The sequence below is a fragment of the Lissotriton vulgaris genome, chromosome 3_1, assembly GCF_964263255.1.
Source record: "Lissotriton vulgaris chromosome 3_1, aLisVul1.2, whole genome shotgun sequence".
Lineage (NCBI taxonomy): Eukaryota > Metazoa > Chordata > Amphibia > Caudata > Salamandridae > Lissotriton > Lissotriton vulgaris.
Genome location: NC_141689.1, coordinates 1,957,544,416 through 1,957,557,576, shown reverse-complemented (window position 1 = coordinate 1,957,557,576; position 13,161 = coordinate 1,957,544,416). Strand labels below are relative to the sequence as shown.

The window sequence follows — 13,161 nt, the reverse complement described above, 5'->3', positions numbered from 1 at the left end:
GGCCCGGACTGTTGAAATAAGAAAGACTGGGCGTTCCACCATTAAAATGTGCACTGCGCACTCAGTAAACTGCAATTACCTTACGTCCCCACTAGAAACCTTCCGTCCACTTCGCAACAACGACCAGAGAAGCAGCTAAAACCCGACAGACGATTCTTGGGAGTATTAAGCCCCAAAATCTGGAAGACCCTCGACCCACCATGTCACAGCTGAATTGATTACCTCACCTTCAGCACCACCCTTCTTAAAAATTAAATCCGCAAACGATTGCTTGCCTGAATCCATTCTTCTGGGTATCAGAATTCCAGGATGCAGGCTGGCGGTTTTCACTGGAGCCTGCTGAACAGTAAGAACCCAATGTCTCCTGTATATTGCAGTTGCCACAAGCTGATGTCCGTACTAAAGGTGTTACAAAGTGCAAGTTGACAACCAACACTTTCCGAAATGAATAAAAATTTAATGGATGAAAAAGAAGAGATGTCGGACCAGCTAAGGGGACTCTTTGCAACTGTATAGTACAGTGGCTGTTTCTTTACATTTTTACTTGCTATTGCACTAAAATTGTGCTTTTGTCCTTTAACATTGTATTTATTTCGTGTTGGTGATGACACCCAGAATAGATGGCGCATAAAAAAAGAGGAATAACCCCAAAATGAGACACCACTAGGCGCAATAGTAGGGGCTCAGAGACACATAAGTAAGTGAACAATGGTGCAGAATTTGAAGTTTAATCCACTAAAGCAGAAGGTCCCCACTTTAAAGTACCCACTTTAACAAGGCATCAAAAACCGCAGAATCCCTGATGGCATGGTTGGTGCTATGATGCCTTCTCTCGATCTTTACTAGTTCTGGCAGCCTGAGCAACTTGAGATCACACCGACTTGCATGAAAATACTTCTATGTTGGCATTTTGAAACCAAATTACGTGGCAAAAGGCAGTGCAAAGCAGGAGCCTTGGAAAACCATGGATTACCCCCCCTGTGATCTCAGCCATCTTAGAGGCTGCCAACTTGAGCCTCATGGGCATGCTCCCACTGTCTGCAGATGGGTTAATTATGGTTCAAACCAATGACTAGTTTTGGTACAAACAATCAGATCTTTTATTATTCTCTGCTTACAGTATACACTTTCATTCATCCACCCAACCTCCTTTATACTTCTCAATAGTTGAAACATCCACTCAAAAGGAGCTTATACTGCTGCCTACCTGTGAGAAACAAACAACATAGCAAACGCCTAGATGAGCATTTATAGAGATGCGCCTGCTAGGTGCACTTCAAGCCTATAGCAGTACGAGAAAATAAAGTGCAGGTCCACAACTACTTTAAATGCTCTCCATCTAACACGAGGATAGACAAAACTCCAAAAATATTTTTGGTATCAGCTACAGGCAGCATTAGCTGTCTGTTTCCAGATATGATTAGAGTGGGCATGGATCAGCCTCTTGCTCAAGACTGTATGGCTTTGTTGCTCTCTTAGGTGTCTGTTCTTGATTTAATGGCTTACCTCCCTCTTCTCATTCAAAAGCAGTGCTCCTGATTGGATGAGTTGAGTCTTTCCAGCAATAAAATTGGACCAGTTTCAACAGCAGACCAACAAAGGACTCTTTGTAGTATTCTGGGTCTACTAATGTATTTATACTATTTGAAACAGTTTTCTTTTTTGTGGAGAGTTCCCACTAGCTTGGTGGCATAGTGTTTTGGCCTTTTGAGCACGTGTTACTTTGCATGCTGTTACATACCCTGTCTTTGGATGTGCAGCACTTTTATATACCACTGCCACCATAGTTCTCTTTGTGCATAAATGTGGATCATCCCTGAACTGCCCACCAAAACAGCAGGGCCATTATTCACTCCTTGTAATTTATTTTTTTGTTGCAGTTTTATATAGTGCAAAATCGACCAAATGATTTTGGAGCGCTTTACATGAGCAGTAGTTACATTACACAGGATCACGTTATTTTTTTTATTTTAGCCATGGGGAGATGAAGTGATTTGCCCAGAATCACAGGATGTTGTGCTGACGCCAAGACTCGCCTGCTCCAAAGTGTGCAGTTCTGGCCGTAACGCCACATTCTCTCCCCCCTGGCATTACAGTCAGGGATGACGATTATGGAACTGAGGAACCAGGTTTGAGTTTAGGTGTTGGTTCAATATCCTGTGATTCTGTAAGACTTCTTCCCTGTCACAGAGCATGATACAGGGGACCATTGCTACAAAGTGTTTTTAAGGTGAACTAAATTTGGTATGGTTCTATAAACAACAACAAAATATACAGTTTCACCAACTTTCTTATTGCGTCATCACTTCAAGACTTCATTTTAGTGCACTGTTCTAATGCACTTCTGAAGACTCTGGTGGCAGCAGAAAATACAAAGCCAGTGTTACACTATAGAAACATCACCCTCAGAACTTTGACTGCCCTCAGAAATCCTTCTTCAGGGGCATAACAAATAAACCAAGCCTGTTCTCAGGCATGCCATATATTTAAATGAAGCTACTGTACTAGGCATTTTGCCTTGCTTGACACTAAATATGCTACAAAAGGTACCTTCGCATATCCTAGCGTTAAAATGCCCTACAGGGCAGTGTTTGCATTTCCATACAATTGAACTGTCATTTCACTTGGTCGTGGTGTGTTATTCCATAATGTACTACTCAAGTGTCGTATTTGCTTGTTTCCATATAGCCAACTCCTGTGGCCTAAAATTCAATAAAGTTTGTTTATCAAAAAAATGCCTCACAGAAGGGTACTGCAGAAACACTGCCGCACTCACAGGTGAGCGACCAAGAACATTTAGGGTCCAAATCTTTACCTGTGACATTTAAGATGTCTCTGTCTGCTAGTGTGACATTGGAAGCATATAGTTACAACACTGTGTTGGAAGCATATAGTTACAACACTTTGTTGGAAGCATACAGTTACAACACTTTGTTGGAAGCATACAGTTACAACACTTTGCATCTCAAAGATCCAGCTTTTTTTCCATGACTCAACTGACACGTTTTCTAACACTTACTAGTGTTGACGCGATTCTTCACAGAAGACAAAATTAAATAGCTCCTATATAACTATCTGTGGCTACTTTATCAATGCAGGTACAGCTGCTCATGCGCCATTCCTCCATTTTTAGGTCAATAAGCAGTTTTCCGAGATGTCCGCATTCCCAATGTCCCCTTGGTCAGTCCTCTCGTGTACTGCAAGAAAATCTGAGCGTAGCCAACTTCTGCATAACTAAAATGCAGGACTTCAAAGCAGCTACAAAGAAGCTACGGGCTTCAGAGAAAGGAATGCCAAGCACAGCCAACATTGACATTTAAAGAAACATTGCAAAGCCTAATAGATAGGGTGACCAGAATTTTAAAGCCAAAAACTGGGACATTTCACAAAAATAGAAGAAGGACTGCAATTTTACTTTAAGCAATGAGAGCGCTCCTCAGCAGAGAATTGCAGAACAGGCAGTAAGAACATACATAAAATCCAATTTTTTAAGCCCAGTAGCTTGCTTGTTAATTAAATTGCTTTCTTGCAACAACTGCTCAGTATCCCTGCTTTGTAAAACATTAAAAACACCTCCCACCGTTTTCAGTCGACCCTCTCCAAAAAAGGGGACATGAGCTAAATTTCTTGAAATTTGCTGGGACAGGGACAGGGACAGGGACCGTCCTATCAAAACAGGGACGCCTGGTCACCCGACTAATAGAGGCCTGGGGTGAACTGTTCTCTGGGAAATTAGAATAGTTGAGAGTTTCCCGCTGCTGGGAACCTCGAGCTCAGCCTCCTTTCCTCTGCCCAACAAGTACTCGTTTACACGTGGTAATAAAAACGCTATCTGGCTTGTTACAGAGAGATAAGCCTAGCTGGGTGCTGTCATAATGTCTGCTGAGCCGTATCAGAGTATTTCTGTATGCATAAGCTGAGCTGGCCTTCGGAGATTTATGGGAGAGGCAATTACAGGAGTTCCACGTAGGCACACTAGGTACTTAACTTCCTGGTGCACTCCATTTACAGACCTTTCCAATTGGAACGAACCGTGAGCACTGCCGGAACGAAAAGGTGAGAGCGGCGCTGTGTACAGACTTTCATACCGCACACGACAAGGCTCTCGAGAGCTTATGGCTCCCTCGTCAGACCAAAAGAGCACGTGTCAATAGCAAAGTGTACATCTCACAAACATGCACCACCAGTGCTTATGTTGTATGCATTGGTGGACAGCGTTGGTATGTTAACAAGCATTCCTTTAAATAAGGAGACATTCCACAGAAGCCTTGCTGTGGGACTAACAGAGCCTGTTTCGCAAATAAAAAGCTTTTTATTTGACACGGTGTGTAAAATACGACTTACAGAAACAATTTGAGGCTTAAGACCACTCCATGGGGCACATCATTAAACTTGAAGGCAATGCATTTCCGAGAGACTACCAAATTAGTCAAAACTTCACAAATGTAAACAGATGAAAAATCGAGAATGCAGCTTAAAACAAAACCTATTTGATTAAAACATACTTTTGGTTTTACTACTGTCAAATGTAAACCGTTTCAGAAGAAGCCGTCTAAGGAATGGGAAATGTTCCCTGCTGTGTGGCTGCCCTTGTCTCATGAGGGGCGATATGGTTGGTGGGCTACATCTTAGCCTCTGCATTTCACTGCTAACACACCCCAACCCCTTTCCAAACCTCCATCCGACAGATTTTTTTTCAAATCTCTTTTTATTAAACATACAACACCGTATATAGCAGCAAGTATATCTGAGCAGCCATGTGTACATAAAGTTTTAAAGCGACAGAGCGTTGTGTTTGTCCCCCTCTCAACCTCACCTCCTTTTTAGGTCTCATTAGCCCATGCTCCAGGGTTGAGCAACAGAAGGCTGTACCATACTGGGAGTTACACCAATAGGGATCCCCTCCCTCCTCCTTATTAGGGGCACATCTGGTGAAAAGAGCAGGAGGCCTAACTCAAGCTGAGACCTCAATCCATCTTCTTTTGCGGGTCCATTACTTTGTGAAATAAACCTGCCACATCATTTTCCTCCAACAAAAAAACGGTCCTGCCTCCCATGGTTATTGGTCTGTATGGCTTAAACGTTTGTGTTGCTATGAGATAACAGGGTTATGTATGAGTTTTTGGCATGCCTTGCAACGTTAACATTTGGAAAGGTGAGTCAAAACGTAGACAAGCCTAACAGGAAACAGGAACATACTCATACTGGAAAATGGCATCAGTATACTGAAATCCGAAAGGATACTAATACAAATTACAACTTTGCTAGAATCTCTGCCACCATCCTATTATTCTTAGAGTGGCACACAGGATAGGTCACTGGACTGGTTGCCTACGCCAGATATCTGTATGTTACATGTGGCCTAGCCCAGAAGGGATCGAGCACTATGTAAGTCGACACTATATTTTTAAATATAACATCTGTCAAGCCATCAGTATTCAGGCGAACTGTTCATTACTTAAAGAATGATATCCTGGTGCCGGCTTCTTCAAACTTCAAACTTCAATGCACCTTTTAGGAGGCGTACCTTATACATCACCTTTAAATGAGCTTGTAAATTACAAAGTCAAAGTCATTATGTGGGTGTGTCAAACCTTGAAGTTCTTCTACAAAATTGTAGTGGCCAACTTAAACCTAGCAACAGCATAAGCCTTTGCTGTAGTCATTCCGCGTAAATCTTGCTAATTGGAGATCCTTAGAATCCCAAAATAGCAGTGTATATTGCTTTGAAAATGTTCTTACCTCACCAGGCAGGCTGGTTTGACAAGTTCTTCCTAAGAAGCCACACATAGCCATTATGAAAGAGTTGCCCTTAGCTGAAAACTATAACAAGCACATACCGGCCAAATTATATAGAAAAGCTGTCAAAACAGTTACATCAGCACTTTCTTGTAACTGATTATTTGTATTACAGAGAGTTTTGTTTTGTACACAACTTACAATCTATCTCAGTTGCAATCCAGCTACATGTATAATATGGAGGAGTGACAAACGAGATAGATCTTGGCTGAAAGTCGGGGGAGGTGGATTCACCTTTAGGTTAGGATAGGCTGCCCGCCTAGCACTGGACCGAGCTCTAACCGATCTTGCCCATGGTAAAGTATCTACTGCTTCACCCCTTTTCATCTTTGCTGATCTTATACCGCCACATCAACAAAGGACGCTTGGGACTGCAAACGTCTATATAATACCTGGTAAACAAGACACTTTTCATGTGGCACCAGCTGTATCACCTATACCTGCCATAGACTAGCAAGAGCTGCACCATTACAAAATGTCACAGCAGCCTCGAAGTGTTTGGATGATATAAAAAGATGAGAAGTAAATAAACAACAGAGAAAATCAGAATGAGACAAAAAAATTGATGCTGCAAATAGAGGGATTTGCAGTCCTTAAACCACAATTTGCGGCTCATTTCATAACTCAACTTCTGAAAATTCTGCAAGCACTAGTAACTAACCAGCCATCGGTTGATCATATATAAAAAAAAATTAACATCTTTAATCTATTTCACATCTCTGCTTGTTTACAGTTTTACCCTCGTTTGAGAATAAAAAAAGACTGGTTTCCTGTTGTAACATAATACCACCGATCCAAAACCAGGTAAGAGTCAACAAGTGTTACAGTCTGACATTCGACTAGGTTTACAACCATTATTATGGCATGTACGTGCTTTCCCAATCTGAGCACCACTTTAAGAGGAACTGGCTGAGCAATTATTCGACTTGTCTTGTTCGTCGGTTTAATATTGTGAGAGGCTGGTAGATAGATGATTCATGTTTAGCTTAGAACCGGTTTGATATGTTCGTGTGAAAGTAAAATGAATTGACCTTGGAAGGCCTTTGTTGTGTCTTACGTGTACCGACTGACGGTTGTTCGGTAGGGTTGATCAGTTTTTTTATCAGAAATTAGGTTAATCGGACCACTGTTTTAATATCAGAGGATCCATGTTACAATTGCGAGAGTTTGGGATTTAATGGCGTAGCAGTAAATGAACGGAGAGAACAAACCCTAGGCCCCTGCCATACACCCCCTCTCCCCCTCCTCCCCCCCCCCCCCCAAAAAAAAGGAAGCGCAACTATATAAAGCGGGAGCAGGATGGAAAGTGAAAAGGCTGCAGCGGCAGGAAATGAAACAAGTGCAGTACCAAGGTCACACATGCACCGAGGGCTGAGGTGGCACAGAGAGTCTTTTTCCACGTACTCTTGTATAGAGGGCGGGTCAAGCCTGTTCACGCCATTAGCACAGTGTGGAGGTGGCTGTTCAGAGAGGCCGAGTCGCAGGGCAAGAAATGTGTTATGGAACTAGTCCAGACCCCTCATTTGGCTTTTACTGATAGTTACCAGATAACGTCCTGCCAGTAAACCAGAGACACCCACGTGCATCACCAGGGGTAAAAAAAAAAAAAAAACACCGTCGATAGCAAGCGCAGATACGAACGGGGTCCTTGAGGGAAACTAGTGTAGACATGGGGGAGAGGTAAGTGGATGAAAGAGCGGCGATGGTATTGTTGAGTGAGATAGTGGCGGAAGCTGGGGGCAATCAAAAGGGGATCAACTTTGGGGGATGGAGAAAGTTCTGTCAAGGGCCTGGCCACAATGAGTCCGTCGGGTCAGACTGTGTAAATGAGAGATTCAGTGCACTAAGAATCAACTATGCTCCCTCCCTTGCCTCTGGGCCTAGTTGGCCCCCCTATGAACCTCTCTGTGTTCTTTGTCATTTATTGATTCAGGATGACGCATTTCTTTCTGCCCCCGTTGGCATCTGCTACATGTAGACCTGAGCTCGCAAACCTATTCCCGAACCCCCTTCTTTTAGGCACATATTTAAAAGCAGGTACCAATACAGTCAGACAATTTCCTGCCTCTTGTTTCTGGAGTGGTACTTTTAATGCCAAGTAACAATGCTTTCCAGCAACTCAAGCAATGCAAGTCAGACAGCCTATGTGGTCCAACCAGAAACCAATAATTACAACATTCACGAGAAACAACTGCTGCATAGCACTCAGAAAGTAAGGTACATTTGGGATTGACGGGGGTGGGGGAGGGGGGTGGAGGGGAGTTGCAAAAAAAGAATGCAGAGCAGTACCACCGAGAAAAAATGACTTCCTGCGTGTTCTTGACACACAGACCTCAGATGGTCCTAGGCTTTTTTTCTTACTTATTTAACCACTACACCTATGTCTGTTATTGCTTTTTTCCCCTTTTTAAATGTATTGCTTTTATCTCCACCATTTCTGAAGGGTTCCTTTCGTGCTACAGGCTTTCATGCTGTTCCTTCTAAAGTGACCCAAGCCTAATAGTGTGCCTTCTACCTGTCCCTAAACATCGGACAGTTAGTCTTTTCCAAACTCCACAGCTGTTTTTCATTCATCTCAACACCCTATTGCAATTACATCCTAGAACCCACATGTCTAATTTTACTCCTTAGCTCTCACTCCACTAGTTCTGAGCCTGTAAAACCCACATTGTATCTCCCATTATCCCAAGAACCCCCACAACCCCTCTATCTTTTAATCCCGAAACCCACCGGACTCATTTGCATTTTAACTCCAGAACCATTCCAAAAGCACACAATATGTGTATTATTCTAGAAACAAAAGAGCAAATGTATGTATCCATGACAACTCGCATTGCCACTTTCTCCTCACCTGCTGCCTTACTCTTTCCGATCCAAGACCCAAGTATTTCCACTTCTGATTCACCACCTAAAATGATCCAGCACTTAAAAAGATGAAGTCTCTTCTCTAACCCCAAAACGACCTGGTATTTTCCCTATTCCTCCAGGACCTACACAACCACTAGTCTCATCTGGAAGATGCAGACTTTATGACTGCACCAGGTCTATGGAGGTGCCACTGTTCATCAATCTGGGTATTTAAAGTGTTTGTTGACATCGCTTCATAGTTTTCACCTTTATTTGGACCCGGTTTATCCACTTTGATTGAACAGAATATCACCTTAAAGGAACTTGAGTTCAAAATGTACTTTTTTTTGTTTTTTTGTTGTAATGCTTACATTTCGTTTTATCCAATATTTTATGATATTTCTTAATACTGTAGTACTTATTTGATTGAATTGTACTGAATGCTTTATCATGGTATAAACATTTGATTATACAGCACGCCTTAGGCATTTGTATTAGTTGCTAAGTAAATATCCAATTCATCCAGCAAATATTTTTTCAACACTAAACCCAGAATGTATCACCTATGTAAACCCTCAAGCCTCGCTTTGAATCCTGTGCCCAAGTTCTTCTTTCTCAAACTGTACGTCTTTTGAAAAGTGCAAAAGAAAAAATTGATAGACGGAAGGCTGAACAATACAAACATTCACCCCCAGTCACAAAGATGTGGGCTTAATCCATCATTCTTTTACTCACCACACCACCCCAGTTTGGGTCCAGCCATATGCAAATCAGTCTTGACCCTGTGCTTCATGGGAACAGTCCAGACCAAACTGCCAAGCCAGGTCCTCACTGGACCGGAAACAAGTATCCTGGGACCGGTTTCGGGGCATCACCCCTCATCAGCTAGGCTAGCTTGAAACCAATGGTGCAGTAAGCACAGGACCCCCGTCTGGGCATTCCCTTCCCACTTAGGGCTACAAATGCAAAAAAGCTATTGATGGACGCATTGCTGAACAATGCAAACATTCAAGCCCAGTCACAAAGATCTGGGTCATAGGTTCAAGACTGCTTTTCATACAGATGGATCTGAACTGAGGTGGCAAAGGGAGCTAAAGAACGATGATGGATTCAACCCAGATCTGTGACTCGGGGTGAGTGTCTGAAAGGTTTCAATGCTCTGCCCATCATCTCCTTATGTTTGCTTTGTTTGGCCTAAGTTGGCAGGGTATGCCCAGACGTGGGTCCCTTGCTCACTTTGCCACAGGATTCTAGCTAGCCTGGCTGATAAGGGGCGTTACCTCAAAACCGCTCCCAGGATGCTTGTTTCCGGCTCAGGGAAGACCTGGCTTGGCAGTTCGGGCTGGACTGTTCCCATGAGGCACAGTTTCAAGACTGATCTGCATATAGCTGAGCCTGAACTGAACTGGCAAAGTGAGCTAAAGAATGATGATGGATTCAACCCAGATCTGTAATTGGGGGTGGGTGAAAAGTTTCAATGCTCCGTCCATCATCTCCTTGTGTAGTCTTTTGAAAAGCCGATGGTCCCATGCACTTTCTGGCCTAGGTCATACCCTTCTCTGATCACAGTGGGATTCTCAACTTTGTGTATGCTCCCTCCAGGCTTAGGCAGCTCTTCTTGATCACAGACCACCCCACTCACTTGTACCAGAGTCCTCACCCATACCCCTAACCTCCCTTCGCCCGCTCTGATGCCCTCCAAATCTACAGTCCAAGCTCCTTGTTACCATGACTATACTACCCTAGTAATTGTTTAACTCTCATTCAACTCTCTGTATCTTTTTCTTGGCACTCACAGCTTCTGGCAATAGTCCTCACACCTCTATTCATGTCTTTCCACCCTATGCCCCCTTTCTTCACTCCTCGCCTAAAGTCCTCACCCACATCTGTCCCACACTTCACCTCTTCCTGCCCCATCCTCAATCCCTAAATTTCTAGTCATTACCACTCCTAACACTCATTCATCAACACCTTCTGACTATTCTCCAAGACCCTAGCCCTTACCCCATGTTTCCAGGACTCACCACTATTTCTCATTCATTTGTACCTCACCCCTATCTGACTACTGCCCCTCTGAAATCCTAATTGTTACCCTTAAACCACAGACCTAGCCCCTTTTAGCATACCTCGACAAAACACGGTTGTCACTGTGCTGAATCTTCAGTGATAAAATGCTTTGCCTCCTAGTGCTTTCAACATTTGCCCCTTCAAAGTCCCCATTTCACTCTGCCCAACAGCTCCTTCTTGGCCCCTGGCAGTCCTTAAACTCCACAGCCCCCGAGTACTCAACATCCTCTATAGCACTGTTTTCCCCAGTTTTTGCACCCCCATCCTCGCATCCATTTTTTCCCTAAAACTTCATTCGCCCCAGTGCTCACTTCCAGTTTTCCCAAGTCCTCACCTCCATTTGTTCACAATTTTAACACCTAATTACTCCAGTTTACACCCCGGCAGATCCAAATCCTCACCCAATTACACCAGTTCTTCAGTACTCGCCTAGATTGCCCGGTCCTCATCTATATTTGTCACAGTCTTACCCACATTTTCACTAGACTGCTACAAGTCCTGGTTTTGCTCTTAAGTCTAAGTCACCACCCCGCCTGAACACTCAGTTATTACCTGATGTTCTCACCCTTGATTGCCCTGCTCACCTCCATTTGCCCCAGTCATACCCCCGATTGTACATCAGCTCCACGTCAACCGCAAGTCCTCATCCTTGATTGCCTTCTGCCCTCACCACAGATTGCCCTAAATTCTCACTCCAACAGACCAGCCCTCAAACCTAAATGCCCCAGACCTCACCCATAACTGCTCCCAGTCCTCACCTCCGACTGACCCTGCTCATTTCAATCACCCCCACGACTGCCCACCAGTTCTCACCAACACACCACTCTTGGCCTCACCTTAATCTGCCCCACCCCGTCTGAGTCAGTAGTAACTCCCACTCTGTCCCCTCTCGTTAAACATACCACATACGTCCCTAGGTCTCATCCTCATCTGCCCACGGTCCTCATCTTGACCCCCTCCGCTTACTTACATTTGCCTCCATCTTTACCTCCCCACAATCGTCACCCCTTAACCTTGTCACCGCCGAACCAAATGACAGTCGTCACCCTTTTTATTTCGCATTCATCACCTTTGCCGTGATAACGTCAACCTTTTTCCCCAACCAATATACAACTGCCGAGAATCTTTGCCCTGCCTCCCACAGTTAACCACCGTCCCCCGGCATCACAATCACTCCCCGGCCCGCACTCCTTCGTGCCCTCACACCCGTCCCCGCTGACTCTTGTTTGGTCTCCATAGTAACCCCGGACGGCGGAAGCACCGCCGTTTGTCACAAAGCTCAGGCCCCGCACAGCCGGGTACACACACACACACACAGCACCCTTTGAGCACAGCGTAGACACGGACACCCTCAACCAAGCCCTGCCCCATCACAACCCCCTTTATCCCCGGAAACAAGGCCCGGCATCCCCGCGCCTGGCGGTCCAAGATCCGGTTTCCCAGAGCCCCCTTCGCGGCGTCGCCATGCTGCACTCACCCGCACTCCGGCCACAGGGGCCCCGGCCTCGTCCGTCACCTTGGGGGACATGGAAGCCCAGAGCAGCACCAGCCCGAGGAACGTGCCGATCACCAGCACACTGCGCAGGAGGAAGCCCACCTTCAGCCGCATCGTCCGCTGCCTGCCCTCGGCCCCACTCGCTCCCCCCCGGCTCGCAGCCTCGCTCCCTCCTCCGCCCCTCGGCTCTTCCGGATTACAGTCCGCTCCTTCCCCCGGCTCTGCTGCTCCCGGTGCCCGGCCGCTCTGCTGCGCGTCTCCTGCAGCGGTGCTGCCCCCTGCTTGCTCTTCTGCATACGATAAACTTTTCCTTCAGTGTGTGATCCGCGCAGCGCCTTTCTCACCCCAGCCCGGATCTTTCTCGCCCTTCTCTAGGGCAGCACCTCCCCTCCTCCTCCTCCTGGTCCCTCGCAGATCAGGATGTGTTCCAGGAAGTCCCCTTGGGCTGCTCCACGTGGCTGATTTTGCTGTTCCTATGTTGTCACTGTGTTGTCAACCCTATGAGAGACCCCTCCGCTAGACTGCCGCTGCGGTTCTGCTCGCCCCCTCCTAAAGCAAACAGATTAAATTGATTAAGAAGGCGCCGTGTAGGCGCTGGAGGCAAACAAGGCGCTACCTGCCTCCTCGAGAAGAGCCCTGTTGACTGAGCGGCCAGGGCTCAGTGCAAGTCTGTCAGCGCCCGCCGCTCCTCCAGCCCTGCCCTCTCACCTACACGCGGATACGAACACAACCACGCACCCTCCAGCTCGGATTAGCCATAGTTTTAGCTGCTTAATCTCCCAACGTCCCTTCTCTTGTTTAAAGTTTCATCTCATACTGTCCACAACTATAGCTGCTTGCATGTCTGACAGGTGTAACAGTCATTACAGACATTTTTACAGCAGGTGGTAGAAGCTTGGTAACTCCCCACCCACCGTCATTTTAGGTATACGTACAAGTCCCGAATCTTGCCA

General features: G+C 45.5%; 1 protein-coding gene across 2 annotated transcripts in view; it reads right to left on the bottom strand.

The window, feature by feature from the left end:
- The window catches only part of GALNT7 (polypeptide N-acetylgalactosaminyltransferase 7), a 579,585-nt gene extending 566,675 nt beyond the window's left edge, over window positions 1–12,910 (bottom strand). Inside the window, exon 1 of one of the 2 annotated variants that reach the window (XM_086962434.1) lies at window positions 12,191–12,910. In XM_086962434.1, the coding sequence (XP_086818560.1) occupies window positions 12,191–12,322 (132 nt within the window). In that variant the 5' untranslated portion in view covers window positions 12,323–12,910. The remainder of the gene's footprint in view (window positions 1–12,190) is intronic. The other variant, XM_086962435.1, reaches the window with a different exon arrangement.
- Between the last annotated feature and the right edge of the window lie 251 nt (window positions 12,911–13,161).